The following is a 15408-nucleotide window of genomic DNA, read 5'->3' as shown; positions in this document are numbered from 1 at the left end:
GTATTTTCTTTTTGTTTTGTTTTGTTTCTTCCTTTTTCTGCTGCTCCTCTTTTTTCATTCAGGTGGTGCTTAAATATTATCCTGGCCATGAAGTGGATACGGGACGCATTGGTTTGGCCATTGTCTTGTCGGGCATGTTGGGCTCAGTGGTTTCGGGCATTGTTTTGGATAAATCTCATAAATTTAAGTAAGTTCTGTCCAAGTTTTGTATTTATGGTACAGGTGGAAAGAAATGAAGATATCCACAACTAAAACCAAACAAAAAACACGCGCAACCATCATAAAAACAAATCTTTGTTGGTGTTTACGAAAAAAAAGAGCATCCTTTTTTTACCAGTACCAAGTGCCTTCTCTCATTCTAAGCCACCACATTGTTATGGCGTATGATAAATATAAACAAAAGCATTTTGTATAACGTGTATACGCCCTGATCATCAATATTTAATGGCAGACCCTAATCACTGAGGCGTATACGTAACATACCCAAACAAATATACTTAAAGGTTAATCATAAGCCACTCTGCATAATGTGCTGGCAAAAACCACCTTAAAAAAGCTTAAAGATGCCCATCTAATTTTTAACCATTTCTGTGTTTCTCAAAACCAATTTTTTCGAGTCAAACAATTGTTAATAGACCTTTAAACTTGATTTCCCTTTTCTTTAATCGCCATTGGCAACAGAAAAGTTGTAAAACTAAAGCAAACCCATTGAAATGTTCTGCAACATTACAACCGCCAGCGATTCAAAACACCAGTCATAGTGTCTTTGCACATCCCTCTCTTCCCCTTAGTTCAGCTCAGCTTCGATGCCATGCGATTGCCATGTTTTGCATTATGCGAATACTAAGCATTATTGTTTATTATTTTCCTTCTGCTTCATATTGCATTTGAACGAATAGAGGAAGTGTTCTGGCAAACGGGGTTTGGCGATGAAAAGTTCATTTTCCCAATGGCATTATCAATGTATTGGAAATTATTACACATAAAACATAATCTAATGTATAAACAAGTTTTGAATATGCAATGCTGAGCTAAAAGTTATGGAAGTGACTCGAATTCAAATGATATTGAATTTAAAAATTGATTTACAACTCAGTTATTAGCACGCTTTATAAAGATACTGCACTGAGATTTGGCATAGATGAAGCGAATATTGGGTTGCCCAAAAAGTAATTGCGGATTTTTTAAAAGAAAGTAAATGCATTTTTAATAAAACTTAGAATGAACTTTAATCAAATATACTTTTTTTACACTTTTTTTCTAAAGCAAGCTAAAAGTTACAGCTGATAACTGACAGAAGAAAGAAAGCAATTACAAAGTCACAAGCTGTGAAAAAATTTGTCAACGCCGACTATATGAAAAATCCGCAATTACTTTTTGGGCAACCCTGTGGTAACATATCTGAGTGTAACTGTAATGCAGACCGATATTCCAATGAATTCTAGAGAATTGATTAAAAGTATATTAGAGTGTGCCAAAAATAAAAAAAAAAAAAAATATTTTTTTGAACCGCATACACTTAACGAAATTTGTTATTCAAAATAGCAAACATGTTTTGCTAAAACAACATTTTTTTCTGCTGAAAATGGAAGAACTGATACGAAATGCTATATCAGCAAACAAAGGATTGCTGTTTTAGCAAACATTTTTGTATGCTATTGCAACTAACAAAATCTGCTATTTCAACTATTGGGTTGCCCAAAAAGTATTTGCGGATTTTTTAAAAGAAAGTAAATGCATTTTTAATAAAACTTAGAATGAACGTTAATCAAATATACTTTTTTTACACTTTTTTTCTAAAGCAAGCTAAAAGTTACAGTAACTATATGAAAAATCCGCAATTACTTTTTGGGCAACCCAATAGTTACATATCTGAGTGTAACTGTAATGCAGACCGATATTCCAATAAATTCTAGAGAATTGATTAAAAGTATATTAGAGTGTGCCAAAAATAAAAAAAAACAAATATTTTTTTGAAATGAATACACTCAACGGAATTTGTTATTCAAAATAGCAAAAATGTTTTGCTAAAACAACAGTTTTCTTCTGCTGAAAATGGAAGAACTGATACGAAATGCTATATCAGCAAACAAAGGACTGCTGTTCGAGCAAACATTTTTGTATGCTCTTGCAACTAACAAAATCTGCTATTTCAACTACATAATCTGCTTAAATATTGAACATGTATTACTGTTAAACAGGCAAAAAATTATTGCTAGGATAACTAAAACAAGTAAAAAGGCGTTTGGCCGGGTCGAACTTTTGATACCCACCATCTCGGGTATATATATAAACCACCTTTTGTCAAAATTCGGTGAAAAATGCATACCTTATGCCCCATAGCAGCTATATTGGACTCTTTAGTAGCTATATGTAAAAATAGACCAATTTGAACCATATTCGATACGGATGTCGAAAAGCCTAACATAAGTCACTGTGTCAGTGAAATCGGATTATAAAAGCGACTTTTATGGGGCCAAGACTTTAAATCGAGATATCGGTCTATAAGGCAGCTACATCCAAATCTGAACCGATTTGGGCCAAGTTGTAGAAACATGTCGAAGGGCCTAACACAACTCACTGTCCCAAATTTCGGCGAAATCTGACATTGAATTCGCCTTTTATGGGCTCAAAACCTAAAATCGAGAGATCGGTCTATATGGCAGCTATATCCAAATCTGAAACGATTGGTGCCTTATTGAAGAAGTATGTCGAGGGGCTTAACTTAACTCAGTGTCTCAAATTTCCGCGACATCGGACAATAAAAGGGCCTTTTATGGGCCCAAAACCCCTAATCGAGAGATCTGTCTATATGGCAACTATACTCAAATCTGAACCGATCTGAGCCAAATTGAAGAGGGATGTTGAAGCGTCTAACACAACTCCCTATCCCAAATTTCAGCAAAACTTGATAATAAATGTGGTTTTTATGGGCCTAAGACCTTAAATCGGCGGATCGGCAAATATGCCAGCTATATCCAAATCTGGACCGATCTTGGCCAAATTGACGAAGGATGTCGAAGGACCAAACACAACTCACTGTCCCAAATTTCAGCAAAATCGGATAATAATGTGGCTTTTATGGGCCTTAGACCCCAAATCGGCTGATAGGTCTATGTGGGGTATATATCAAGATATAGACCGATATAGCCCATCTTCGAGTTTAAGCTGCTTATGAACAAATTAAGCATCTGTGCAAAATTTCAGCTCAATATCTCTATTGTTAAAGACTGTAGATTGATTTCAGCGAAATCGGTTAAAAAATAATGCTTTTATGGGCTTCAGACCCTTTATTTGGAGATCGCAGCTATATCTAAATATAGTCCGATTTAATCCATATTTTGGTCACATGTCGGGAGGCTTAAAACAATTCACTGTTTCAAATTTCAGCGAAGTCGGATAATAAATAAAGCTTTTAAGGGGCTTCAGACCCTTTATTGGCAGATCGGTCTGTATGACGGCTATATCTAAATATAGTCCGATCTGAACCCTATTTGGGTCCTATGTTGGAAGGCCTAAAACAAATCACCGATTCAATTTTCAGCAAAATCGGTTAAAAAATAAAGCTTTTATGGCCTTCAGACCACTTATCGGGAGATCGATCTATATGGCAGCTATATCTAGATATAGTCCGATCTGAACCATATTTAGGACAGATATCGGGAGGCTTAAATTGCCACACTGTTTCAAATTTCAGCGAAATCGGGTAATAAATAAAACATTTATGGGCATTAGACTCTTTATCGTCAGATCGGTCTATATAGCATCTATATTCAAATTTGGTCGTATTTGGCCCGCATTAAAAAGACGTATCTGTGCCCAATTTCAGCTCACAATATCTCAATTTTTGAAGGCTCTAGAGTGATTACAACAGACGGACGGACAGATATAATAAGCCAGACCCATTGATAAGTATACCGATGATCGACTTAGAATCACTCTCTGATTCGATTTAGTCATGTCCGCCTGTGAGTCCATATATTCTTGTAATCAAGGTGCAGGTCGTATGTGTTGTCCAATTTCACATATGTCACTTTTTTGGATCTGCACAAAATTTGGCATGAATTGTTTTGTTACTGATCTTAACATATCTGCAAGATTTCATCAAAATCGGTTCAGACTTAGATGTAGCTCCCATATATATTTATCGTGGGATTTGCACTTATGTTGCCGTAGTAACAACAATTTTTAAACGATCTGTTCGAAAAAAAGTTGGTCAGATTTAGATATGGCTCTTATATACATATATCTACTGCACGAATTTATAATTGTAAGGTAGGTGTAGGGTATTATATAGTCGGCTCCGCCCGACTTTTGCCTGGTTACTGGTTTTTGATCTGATGTTATGTACTGTATGTGCCAAATGTAAAAACTTTAAACATTGCCTAAATTTAATTCTCTAACTTAATTTTCACAATTTTTGACACAAAAAATTTAGCCCCAAAAATTCACAGAATATTTTCATAACCAATTATTTTTAATATCATCTTAAAAAAACGCTCACCCAATTTCCATACAAATTGAATTTACAGAAACTAAACCATCCTGAAATATATAAAAGCTTCTAAAATTAAATTTAAGCTTTCAGCTCTTAATTGAAATTTGCATTTTTAACCAACCATTGTGCCAAACATCTTCCATACAAAAATTTTAAATCATATCATAAAAGATACTTTTTGAAGGACACAACTATCCTTTTGGGTATTTTGATAGATTGCAAGGAATATCATAACTGCTTCAATCTCGCCATAACATTCTTCCACTCTGCATAGTTTGGGTATCTGTTACTGTTACTCCAGAGTTGATAACATTTCCTTCGTTAATGTCTTTTGGTATTTAAACCGACTGACTTGTGTTTCTAACTTCTTTTCCGTTTCCTTGTTTCTTTCATGTATTTATGTGTTTGCCCGTGTCGTTGTGTGTGTGTGTGTTGCCCACAACAGAGAAACTACATTGGCTGTGTACGCATTTTCCATGGTGGGTATGTGGGTGTTTGCGTTTACTTTGGATACCGGAAGTATTGCAGTCGTTTATGTAACGGCATCCTTATTGGGGTAAGTATGAGTATGCATGTTGGAGTGAATACTGAAAGAATGCATTTCTTTTGAAAACATTTAACAAGAACATTTTGATTTATTTTTCCGTTATTCTCCTTCCTCTTTGTTCACTTTTCAAATTTAGCTTCTTCATGACTGGCTATTTGCCGGTTGGCTTTGAATTCGGTGCTGAATTGACCTACCCCGAGCCGGAAGGCACTTCCTCTGGCCTTTTGAATGCAGCCTCCCAAGTCTTTGGCATTATCTTCACATCGCTGTATTCCTGGCTCTTGGGTGATTATGGTGATATAACGGCCAATGTTACCATGGCCATCATGTTGATAGGGGGCACCATTATTACCGCTCTCATTGGCTCCGATTTGAGACGTCAGAATGCACAACAGACGGGCAATACAGGAAATCCATAGGATCGTATAGATTTTGTTTAAGTAACACAATGTTTGTTCTCTTGCTGCTTCCAAGCAAAGAATGAATAAAAAAAATGTAAAAAAAAATTTCAGTTTCAGAAACTTCAGGTGCCGCCACTTTGTGGCCTTGGATAAACATCGGTATGGGTAAAGCATTGAAATTTTTTTTCTACTAATTGTGTTACTTGAACAAAATCGCTAATTTGAATTCAAATAATAATTTTAAAACTTTGGTGTCCTCAAACACACACACACACAAAGTGAATGTTTAGGTTTTTCTTTTAAATTTAGTTTTCTAGTTTTATGTATGTAAATATGTATAAATATAAGTTTTATTAAGTTTTAATTGTTATGTTTTTGTCGGGAAATTGTTAGCTCCATATGGATTTTAAAATCTACAACATTCAAATCATTTTATTTGTGATTTAGAAATAAAATAAAATTCACATTTAAACCCAAAATGCACAAACAAATTTGCATTCCTTAAACGAACAAAGAAATTGTGTTGGTTTACAAGTGTCCTTCAATGAAGATGAATTCTATAACAAAAAAAGTTAAGATTAAAAGAAAATGTCTCATTGATGTAAAAAATTAAATGGAAGCAGAATTACAAAATATGTTTTCACCTTGGGATACATTTTCCTAAGAAAAATATGATACAGACGTAAAAATTAAAGTTTTTATTTTTAAGCTATATTTAAAATTTGATACACTTTTTGAAATATAAAAAGTTTGCTGTTTTTCAAAATTCTTCCTTAGGAAAATTGAATATGGAAGTACAAAATTTAATTATTTTATTTGATTTATTAAGGCTTTTGTAAGTTTCTCCAATGGGAAATTATGGAATTTTTCTGTCAAATAAAATTCAAATTATTGAGTATCCCCTGAAGGAAATTTATCTCCCTTTAAAGAAAATTAATATGAAAGTACAAAATTAGATTTTTGGATTTAGTTTTTGCAGCAGATATAACGTAATTCTTGAAAATTTCCCTAAAATATCCCACATGGAAAATTTTGGGAATTTTCCGTCGAACTATCAATAAAATACTTTAAACAAAAAAATTTAAATTTTCAATAATTTTTTAAAATTTCCCTCGGATGGAAATTTTTTTCTCACCTTGTAACATTTTATATGAGGTTACTTTTTTGAAATTACTTTTAAATAGAGTCAACATTTATTGAAATGCAAAGTTTTTAAAAATTTCCCTAAAAATATCCCAAATGGGAAATTTTAGGATTTTTCAGACAAACTACTTAACAACACATTTTCAACAACAATGTAGCAAACATTTGCATTTTTAAACATTTTTAAAAATTTCCCTCGAAGGGAAAACTTTTCTTCTTTTAGTAAAATTTGATGAGTGTAAAAATTATTTATGTTTTTGATATTACTTTAAAAAATATTGTCAACTGTTGCGGAATTCGAAGTTTTTAAAAATTTCCCTAAAAAAATTCCAAATGGGAAATTTTGGGATTTTTCTCTCAAACTACTAAACGACTCATTTTAAACATAAGTTGGAAATGTAATCCCCTTTTTTAAAATTTGATATGAGTATACTTTTTGATACTTTTTTTTTATAAGGAACCAATATTTATTGAAATTCGAAGTTTTAAAACATTTTCCTTAAAATATACCAAATGGGAAATTTATATACATTTTGAACAAAAATTGGCCAAAAAATTAGCAACATTTTCAACAAAATGGGAAATTTTAACAAATTTCTGACAAACTGCTGAAGATTTGAACAAAAAATTTGCAAAAATTTTTCATTTTTAAAAATTTCCCTAGGAGGGAAATTTTCTTCCCTTTTGGAATATTTCAAATGAGTTTTGCAAAAATTTTTAATTTTTAACAATTTTAAAAATTTTCCTCGGAGCGAAATTTTCTTCCTCTTTGGAATATTTCATATGAGTGAATGAAGATACATTTTTAAATATTATTTTTAAAAAGAAGCTAACATGTATTGAAGATCTAAGTTTTTAAAAACTTCCCTAAAAATATCCCAAATGGGAAATTTTAGGATTTTTCTGACAAACTACTAAACAAACCTTTTTAAAATTAAAAAAAAATCCCTCGAAGGGAAGTTATCTCTCCTTTTGTAAAATTTGATAAGTGAAAAAATTAATTGCTCGTTATTACTTTTGAATAAATTATATTAAGATTTATAAAAAACTTCCCCCGGAAGGAAATTTGATTTCCTTAATAGAAATTTGATTTCCTTTAGGGAAATTTTAATTCCTTTAGGGAAATTTGATTGCCTTTAGGGATATTTGATTTCCTCTAGGTAAATTTGATTTTCTTTAAGGGAAATTAGATTTCCTTTAAGGGAATTTTGATTTCCTTTAAGGGAAATTTGATTTTCTTTAAGGGAATTTGATTTCCTTTAGGGAAATTGGATTTCCTTTAGGGAAATTTGATTTCCTTTAAGGGAAATTTGATTTCATTTAGGGAAACTTGATTTCCTTTAGGGAAATTTGAGTTCCTTTAGATAAATTTGATTTAGATATACATATATCCATTATAGGATTCAAAGCGAATCCAAATGAAATTTTTTAAAAATTTCCCTGAAAATATTCTAAGATGGAAATATTGGGATTCTCCTGTAAAACTACAATATTAACAATACAATTTCGCGGGTATTCACAAAGCTTAAAACCAAGTTTACACTGCTCATTAAATCCGGGTTTAGGGCTCTCGTCAGCTGATTTAATAAAGGGAAAGCAGATGATCGAGTCATTAAATCTGGATTTAAAGAGCAGTGTAAACGGGGTTTAATGCAGACTTATAGTAGGTTAACATGGCAGTACTATAAAGCAAATCTCTCAAATAAACGTACTTTAAAACTGCAAGTTTTGTGGAAATGGGCACAAAATTTTAAGTATAAAAAAATTTAACTTTTAAGATTCTTCAAATTGCAATGATAGGAACACAAAATGTTTACCAACATAATTTCTTAGACCATTTCCTTTCGAATCTTAGCAAAATTTTAGGCACTGTAGAAAATGCATATCTTCAAAACAATTGAAGGTTTCAAAATCGGGTCTTCTCAACAAAAGCTTTAATGACATAAATATACGTATTGCACTTGCGCATAAATAACACTGGCAGAACAAAATTTTCAAGAAGTTTGATAATTACCATTCAAACTAAAAAAATTTTAAATTTTTAAAAATTTATTAATTGTTTTAATGGGGATGGGATATTTTAAAGCTTTGTGTACTTGTCTTTAACAGGAATTATTCTTTTTTATTTTTTGATTTTATTAAAATTTTCAGTCAAAGCAAAACAAAATTCTAAAAAATTTCCTAACATTTTTGAAAAATTAAATTCTTTCAAATTATAGCAAGAAAAAAAATTTTTTTTACAATTTTTTTTAGCTTCCCTAAAAGTTTTGGTTTTTCTACCAAAATTTTGCCCGTATTTGCGAATCGGGAAAAAATTTAATTCTGCAAAAAAATATTTAATTAATTTTTCAAATTTCTAAAAAATTTCCAAAAAATCTCAAAAATTAAATTCCTCCAAACCAGGGCCGAATTACCGCATGCACAAACGATTAAAACCGTTCGATATCTCTCTATATTGTGAATTACGTATTTCTCTATTGCAAGAGTTTTTTTGAAATTTAAGAACGCTATTGTTTAAGTCGATCATATCTTATAGAAAATTTTACATTAAAATTTGTATAAAATACGAGATAAAAATTTCATTCGATGCGAAAGCGCACTCGATCACGTATGAGGTAAGGTTTAAGTGGCAGTCTGCCATCAGACTCACTTAGACGTTTTCGTCCATTGCGATAGCACAGCAACAGAAGATGTCTTCTAGTTCCTACCTTTGAACCATCCAGATCGCTTTAAAAAGCCCAATAACTAGCGAATGTTTACATCCGCTAAATCAGAAAGGTTTTCAAAGAAATGAGAACCCAAAGTGGAACTCCTTCTAACTGCTAGTGCGGAACACACACACAGAAGGTGTTCTATAGTCTCTTGTTCTTCGATGTCACAGCTTCTGCAAAAGTCATTGCTGGCAACCTTTAGTCTGTCAGTATGTTTTCCGATTAGACAGTGACCTGTCATGACGGACGGTCTGTTGTAGCCAATGACAGCAAAACAGTAGACCCCTTTAAGTCTAGATGAGGCCACATAGTTATGGAATGCTCACAGCCCCCTCTTTGGGACCATCTATCATTCGTTGCCCTTCGAGCCTGGTCCTGAAAACTTAGCTTACATGTCGCTAGAAGCATACCCACAGATTCCAGTGGCCCTGGAGTGTGTAAGGTAGTTCCTAGTCTCGCAAGCTCGTCCGCTTTACAATTCCCTTGGATATCTCTGTGGCCCGGCACCCAGAACAGGTGAATTTTGACTGTTCAGCCATCTCGTTGATCTGCGACAGTCGAGGGCGGTTTTTGTGTTCAGAAATACGTTCTCCATGGAATTTAATAGCTGCCGTCGTAATGACATTATAACTCAGCCACTTCCTTAATTACAAAGATCTCTGTATGATACACACTGCAGTGGTCGAGTACCCTTGTCGTTATGACCAGTTCTAGATTTTTAGAGTACACCCCAAAAACTACCTGGTCGTTTAGTTTGGAACCATAGAAGTCTATGTAACTTCGTATAGAAGTCTATGTAACTTCTGTTACCAGGGATATCGTAGTTCCAATCGGTTCTGTCAGGAATAGTGATACAGTCATTTTCATCAAAAAGCTGCTCAGGTAGGATGTAATCCACACAGCCTGGAACATTGGATATTGTATCAAGGATAACACAGTGTCCTTAGCCGCCACATGACCAATGAGAAAGCTACCTTAACCTCACGGCAGTGGTCGCTGCAATTTGAGTAGCCACAATGTTCAGAGGCATAAGATGTAGCATTAAATTCAGTGCATCAGATGGTGTCGTTCTCAGAGCGGCTGTGATACACAAACAAGCCATCCTTTGCATCCGGTTTAGTATTGAGCAGTAGGTGGATTTTTGAAGCGCCGTCCACCAGACCACAACACCATATAGCATAATAGGTCTGACAACTGCCGTATATACCCAAAGCATGACACGCGGTCTAAACCACCAACTATTGCCAATGGCTCTCTTGCAGGTATATAGGGCAAGAGTGGTCTTTCTTGCCCTTTACAAAATGTTAAATTTGAAGTTCAATTTCCTGTCCAGCAAAACCCTCAGGTATTTTGCGCTTTCTGCAAATGGAACATTCTCTCCACTTTCACGTATGAGATAATTCGACCCCAGTATGGTATATTTTTATACCCACCACCGAAGGATGGGGTTATATCCATTTTGTCATTCCGTTTGCAACACATCAAAATATCGATTTCCGACCCCATAAAGTATATATGTTCTTGATAGTCGTAAAAATGTAAACGATTTACACATGTCCGTCTGTCGGTTGAAATCCCGCTACAGTCTTTAAAAATAGAGATATTGAGCTGAAACTTTGCACATATTCTTTTTTTGTCTGTAAGCAGGTTAAGATGGGCTATATCGGACTATATCTGGATATAGCTCTCATACAGACCGATCCGCCGATTTAAGGTCATAGGCACATAAAAACCACATTTATTATCCGATTTTGCTGAAATTTACAACAGTCAGTTGTGTTAGGACCTTCGACACCTTTCTTCAATTTGATCGGACCAGATCGGTCCAGATTTGGATATAGCTGCCATATAGACCGATCCGCAGATTTAGGGTCTTAGGCCCATAAAAGCCACATTTATTATTCGATTTTGCCTAAATTTGGGACAGTGAGTTGTGTTAGGCCCTTCGACGTTCTTCTTCAATTCGGATTAAATCGGTCCAAATTTGGATATAGCTGCCATATAGACCGATCTCTCGATGTAAGGCTTTGGACCCATAAAAGGCGCATTTATTGTCCAATTTTGCCAAAATTTGGGACAGTGAAGTGTGTTAGGCCCTTTGACATCCTTCTTTAATTTGGCTGCCATTTAGATCGATCCCTCGATTTAAGGTTTCAGGCCCGTAGAAGGCACATTTATTATCCGATTTCTTTGAAATTTTAAACACTGTGTTGTATTAGGCTCTTCGACATATTTCTGCAATTTGGCCAAGATCAGTCCAGATTTGGATATAGCTGCCATATAGAACGGTCTCTCGATTTAAGGTTTTGGGGCCATAAAAGGCACATTTATAGTTCGATTTCTCCGAAATTTGGTACAGTGAGTTGTGTAAGGCCACCCCAGCGCAGAGGTTAGCATGTCTGCCTATGACGCTGAACGCCTGAGTTCGAATCCTGGCGAGACCATCAGAAAAAATTTTCAGCGAAGATTTTTCTCTTTCAATGCTGGCAACATTTGTGAGGTACTACGCCATGTTTAACTTCTCTCCAAAGAGGCGTCGCACTGCGGCACGCCGTTCGGACTCGGCTATAAAAAGGAGGCCCTTTATCATTGAGCTTAAACAGTGACCTACACCACATGCGACGTGCCTTTCGTTTGGTTTGTCTGCTTGCGCTTTCTTTAAGTGACATCTCCTGCTGATGATTTTTCTTGGTCGAAAATGAAATCGCGATACAGGAAACCAGTCAAATGCTTCTAGCAACAATACACTTTTTGCTGACTTTTAAATGTTTTTTGCTATACTATTCTTTGAATAGAAAGCCTTAAACAAATGGTCTAAAGCCGGACAATATCCTGCAATAGAATCTAAATGAGTTTTTAAGACCAAATATAGAATGAGCAAACAGACAACCCAAACAGAATAAAAATTTTTAAAAATTTCCTAAAAGGGAATTTTTTGTTTTCCTTGCCAAAAGTTTTTTTCTTTGCTCTTAATATATGAAAGTGTAACGATTTATATTTTTTTACATTCAAACTAAGAAAATCCTTTCCCAAGACGTTAGACTGCATAATTATTCAATATTATTGATGATGTTAAAAATAAATCGATTTTTTTTTTAATTTTTTTCTATATAAATTACTGTTCTTAATCACCTAATTTAGCTATTTAAAGCCTTCGTTGAAAATCTTTGTTTGCCAGTGTTATTTTAAGTAGATTCCAGGCTTAAAGCCATCACTACTAATTTCAAAAAATATTTTTTTTTTAATTTTAATTTATTATCGTAGATTTTTAGTCAAAGAAAAACATGGTTGTAATAAAATATAATTAGCAAAAATTTTAAATTTTAGTTATAATGCAGCAAAGTTATTGCCTTGTATGAAGTCTACACAGATCTATTAGACTATCAATGCACTTGATTACCTACCTACCCAAGTAGCGGCACAAGTTAATGGAACACGAAATTACCAAAAAAAGAAAAAATGTTTTTTATATACATAAATATTTTTTAGAGAATTTGTTTTGTTTTAAGGAAACAAACAGCTCTGGTTCACTAACACACCACCTACTTACCCGTTCGTTCACTCACACACGGACACTCCCAACTTTATACAGAACACAAGAAATCCTTGTTTTTTAGCCAAATTGTTTTGCCAAACAAAATTTTAGGTTTATACACTGCCAATTATAAAGAAGAAGAAAACAACAACAAAAAACTTGAACAAACTTAAAAAAATATAAAAAACGAAACAAAACATCATTGCAACTATTTCCTTAGAGAAATGGTTCTAATGATGTTAAGACTATACTCTGAATGCAAAAAAAAAAAAAACAAGAAATAAAAGGAAAATAAAACCATTAAAAAATCTATGCTAAGAATCCTAAACAAAGAAATTGGTTGATCATTATTCAAACTGCTGTTGTTTTAATGAAAACAAAGAAAAAACAAAATAAAACACTTTTTAATCCTAGATGATGATGATGATGATGATAATGTCTCACATGGCTATCAAATTCACTATTCTATAGTCACCACTACCCACTGTAACTGTACTCTTGCTCTCACTAAACTATACCAAAAAAACTTTTCAAAAACTCGGAAACTTAACAAAACTTAAAAACTCAAAACTAAAACCTACAAACTTTTAGGTAAACCTATAACAAAAGAAAATGTGATGTATCGAAAGTTTTGTGACATTTATATAAAGGAGTAACCAAAGCAAAACTTAGAAGACAAAAGTAAAACAGCAAAAATGTTAACATTCCAACAAAACAAATGAAACAAATAGCTTAAATACACAACAACAAAGAGCAACATATAGAAAAGCAAAAACATGTTATAAATATATATGAAGAAAAAAATTATGTTTAAATAGAAAAATTATATAAATTGCAAAAAGCAAACATATGAAAAAGCAAATTTAAAAATAAAGGTATCTGATTTTCACACAGGAATGCGGTACAATGTAAATGTTTTTAGTTTAAATAAAAAAAAACTATAACCATCCATAAAATTTACATGAAAGCAATACGAGTTAAAAGAAGTACAGCCTTATTCACAAAACCTTATGAAGCCTTAAAATGGGTTTGTTGGACAGTTCTATAAGGGAAATATAGCAAATAAACCCATTTCAAATCTACATTAAGCTTTGCAAATAAGGCCGGAAATATCTTAAACTATATATGATTTTTAATTTATTTTTTTAAAAATATTTTTTTGAGTTTTTTGAATAATAAAAATGTTGAAATTTCTCTTATTGTTTGATTTCTACATTTAAAATTTTTTATACCCTCCACCATAGGATGGGGAGTATAGTAATTTCGTCAATCTGTTTGTAACTATTCGAAATATTCCTCTGAGACCCCATAAAGTATATATATTCTTGATCGTCGCTAAATTTTATGTCGATCTAGCCATGTCCGTCCGTCCGTCTGTCTGTCGAAAGCACGCTAACATTCAAAGGAGTAAAGCTAACCGCTTGAAATTTTGCACAAATACTTTTTTTTAGTGTAGGTCGTTTGGGATGGTAAATGGGTTAAATCGGTCCATGTTTTGATATAGCTGCCATATAATCCGATCTTTGGTCTTGACTTCTTTACCTTTCAACAACTGCGCTAAGTATGGTTTAAATCTATCTATGTTTTCGGTCCTGACTTCTTGGGTCTTGACTTCTTGAGATCTAGAGAACACAATTCTCGTCCGATTTGACTGAAATTTTGCACGTGGTGTATTGATATTACTTCCAACTACTGTGTTCAGTACGATTCAAATCGGTTCATAATATGGAATAGCTGTCATATAAATCGATCTTGGATCTTGACTTCTTGAGATCTAGAGAGTACAATTCTAGTCCGATTTGACTGAAATTTTGCACGTGGTGTTTTGGTATTACTTCCATCAACTGTGTTAAGTATGATTTAAATCGGTTCATAATATGGAATAGCTATCATATAAATCGATCTTGGATCTTGACGTCTTGAGCGCAGTTCTCATCCGTTTGGCTGAAATTTTGCATGATGTATTTTGTTATGACTTCCAATAACTGCGCTAAGTATGGCACAAATCGAAACATAACATTATATAGCTGCCATATAAACCGATCTTCGGTTTATATGGCTTCTCTCATGACCTTCAACATACGTATTTAATATGGTCTGAATCGATCAATAGTTTGATACAGCTCCCATATAAACCTATCTCCCGATTTTGCTTCTTGAGCCCTTACAAGGCGCCATTCTTATCCGAATGAACTGAAATATTGCACAATGACTTCTACAGTGTTCAGCATTAATTTATGGTCCGAATCGGACTTTAAGCTGATATAGCTCCAATAGCATAACAGTTCTTATTCATTACTTTTTGTTTGCCTAAAAAGAGATACCGCGCATACAACTCGACAAATGCGATCCATGATGGAGGGTATATCAGATTCGGCACGGCCGAACTTAGCACGCTCTTAGTTGTTTTTATATCATTTTAATTTATTTCTTTGGTTGGTATAGAATAATATAGAAAAATGTAAACTATACGCAACAAAACATATTTTTTATAAATTAATTAATTAATAATACTGCTCGTAAAGTACAACCACTTACGAAAAGAGTTCGTAGTCCGTAGTCATTCCCCTTAT

General features: G+C 33.5%; 1 protein-coding gene across 8 annotated transcripts in view; it reads left to right on the top strand.

Moving 5' to 3' along the window:
- The window catches only part of LOC106081458 (heme transporter FLVCR2), a 166845-nt gene extending 161035 nt beyond the window's left edge, over positions 1–5810 (top strand). For all 8 annotated transcript variants that reach the window (XM_013243419.2, XM_013243421.2, XM_013243427.2 and 5 more), the window contains exons 10-12: positions 63–187; positions 4944–5054; positions 5182–5810. In XM_013243419.2, the coding sequence (XP_013098873.1) occupies positions 63–187; positions 4944–5054; positions 5182–5464 (519 nt within the window). In that variant the 3' untranslated portion in view covers positions 5465–5810. The remainder of the gene's footprint in view (positions 1–62; positions 188–4943; positions 5055–5181) is intronic.
- The last annotated feature ends 9598 nt before the right edge of the window (positions 5811–15408 follow it).

Source organism: Stomoxys calcitrans, chromosome 5 (assembly GCF_963082655.1).
Source record: "Stomoxys calcitrans chromosome 5, idStoCalc2.1, whole genome shotgun sequence".
Taxonomy (NCBI): Eukaryota; Metazoa; Arthropoda; class Insecta; order Diptera; family Muscidae; genus Stomoxys; species Stomoxys calcitrans.
Note: the sequence above shows the minus strand (reverse complement) of the source record. Positions and strands in the feature narration are given on the sequence as shown.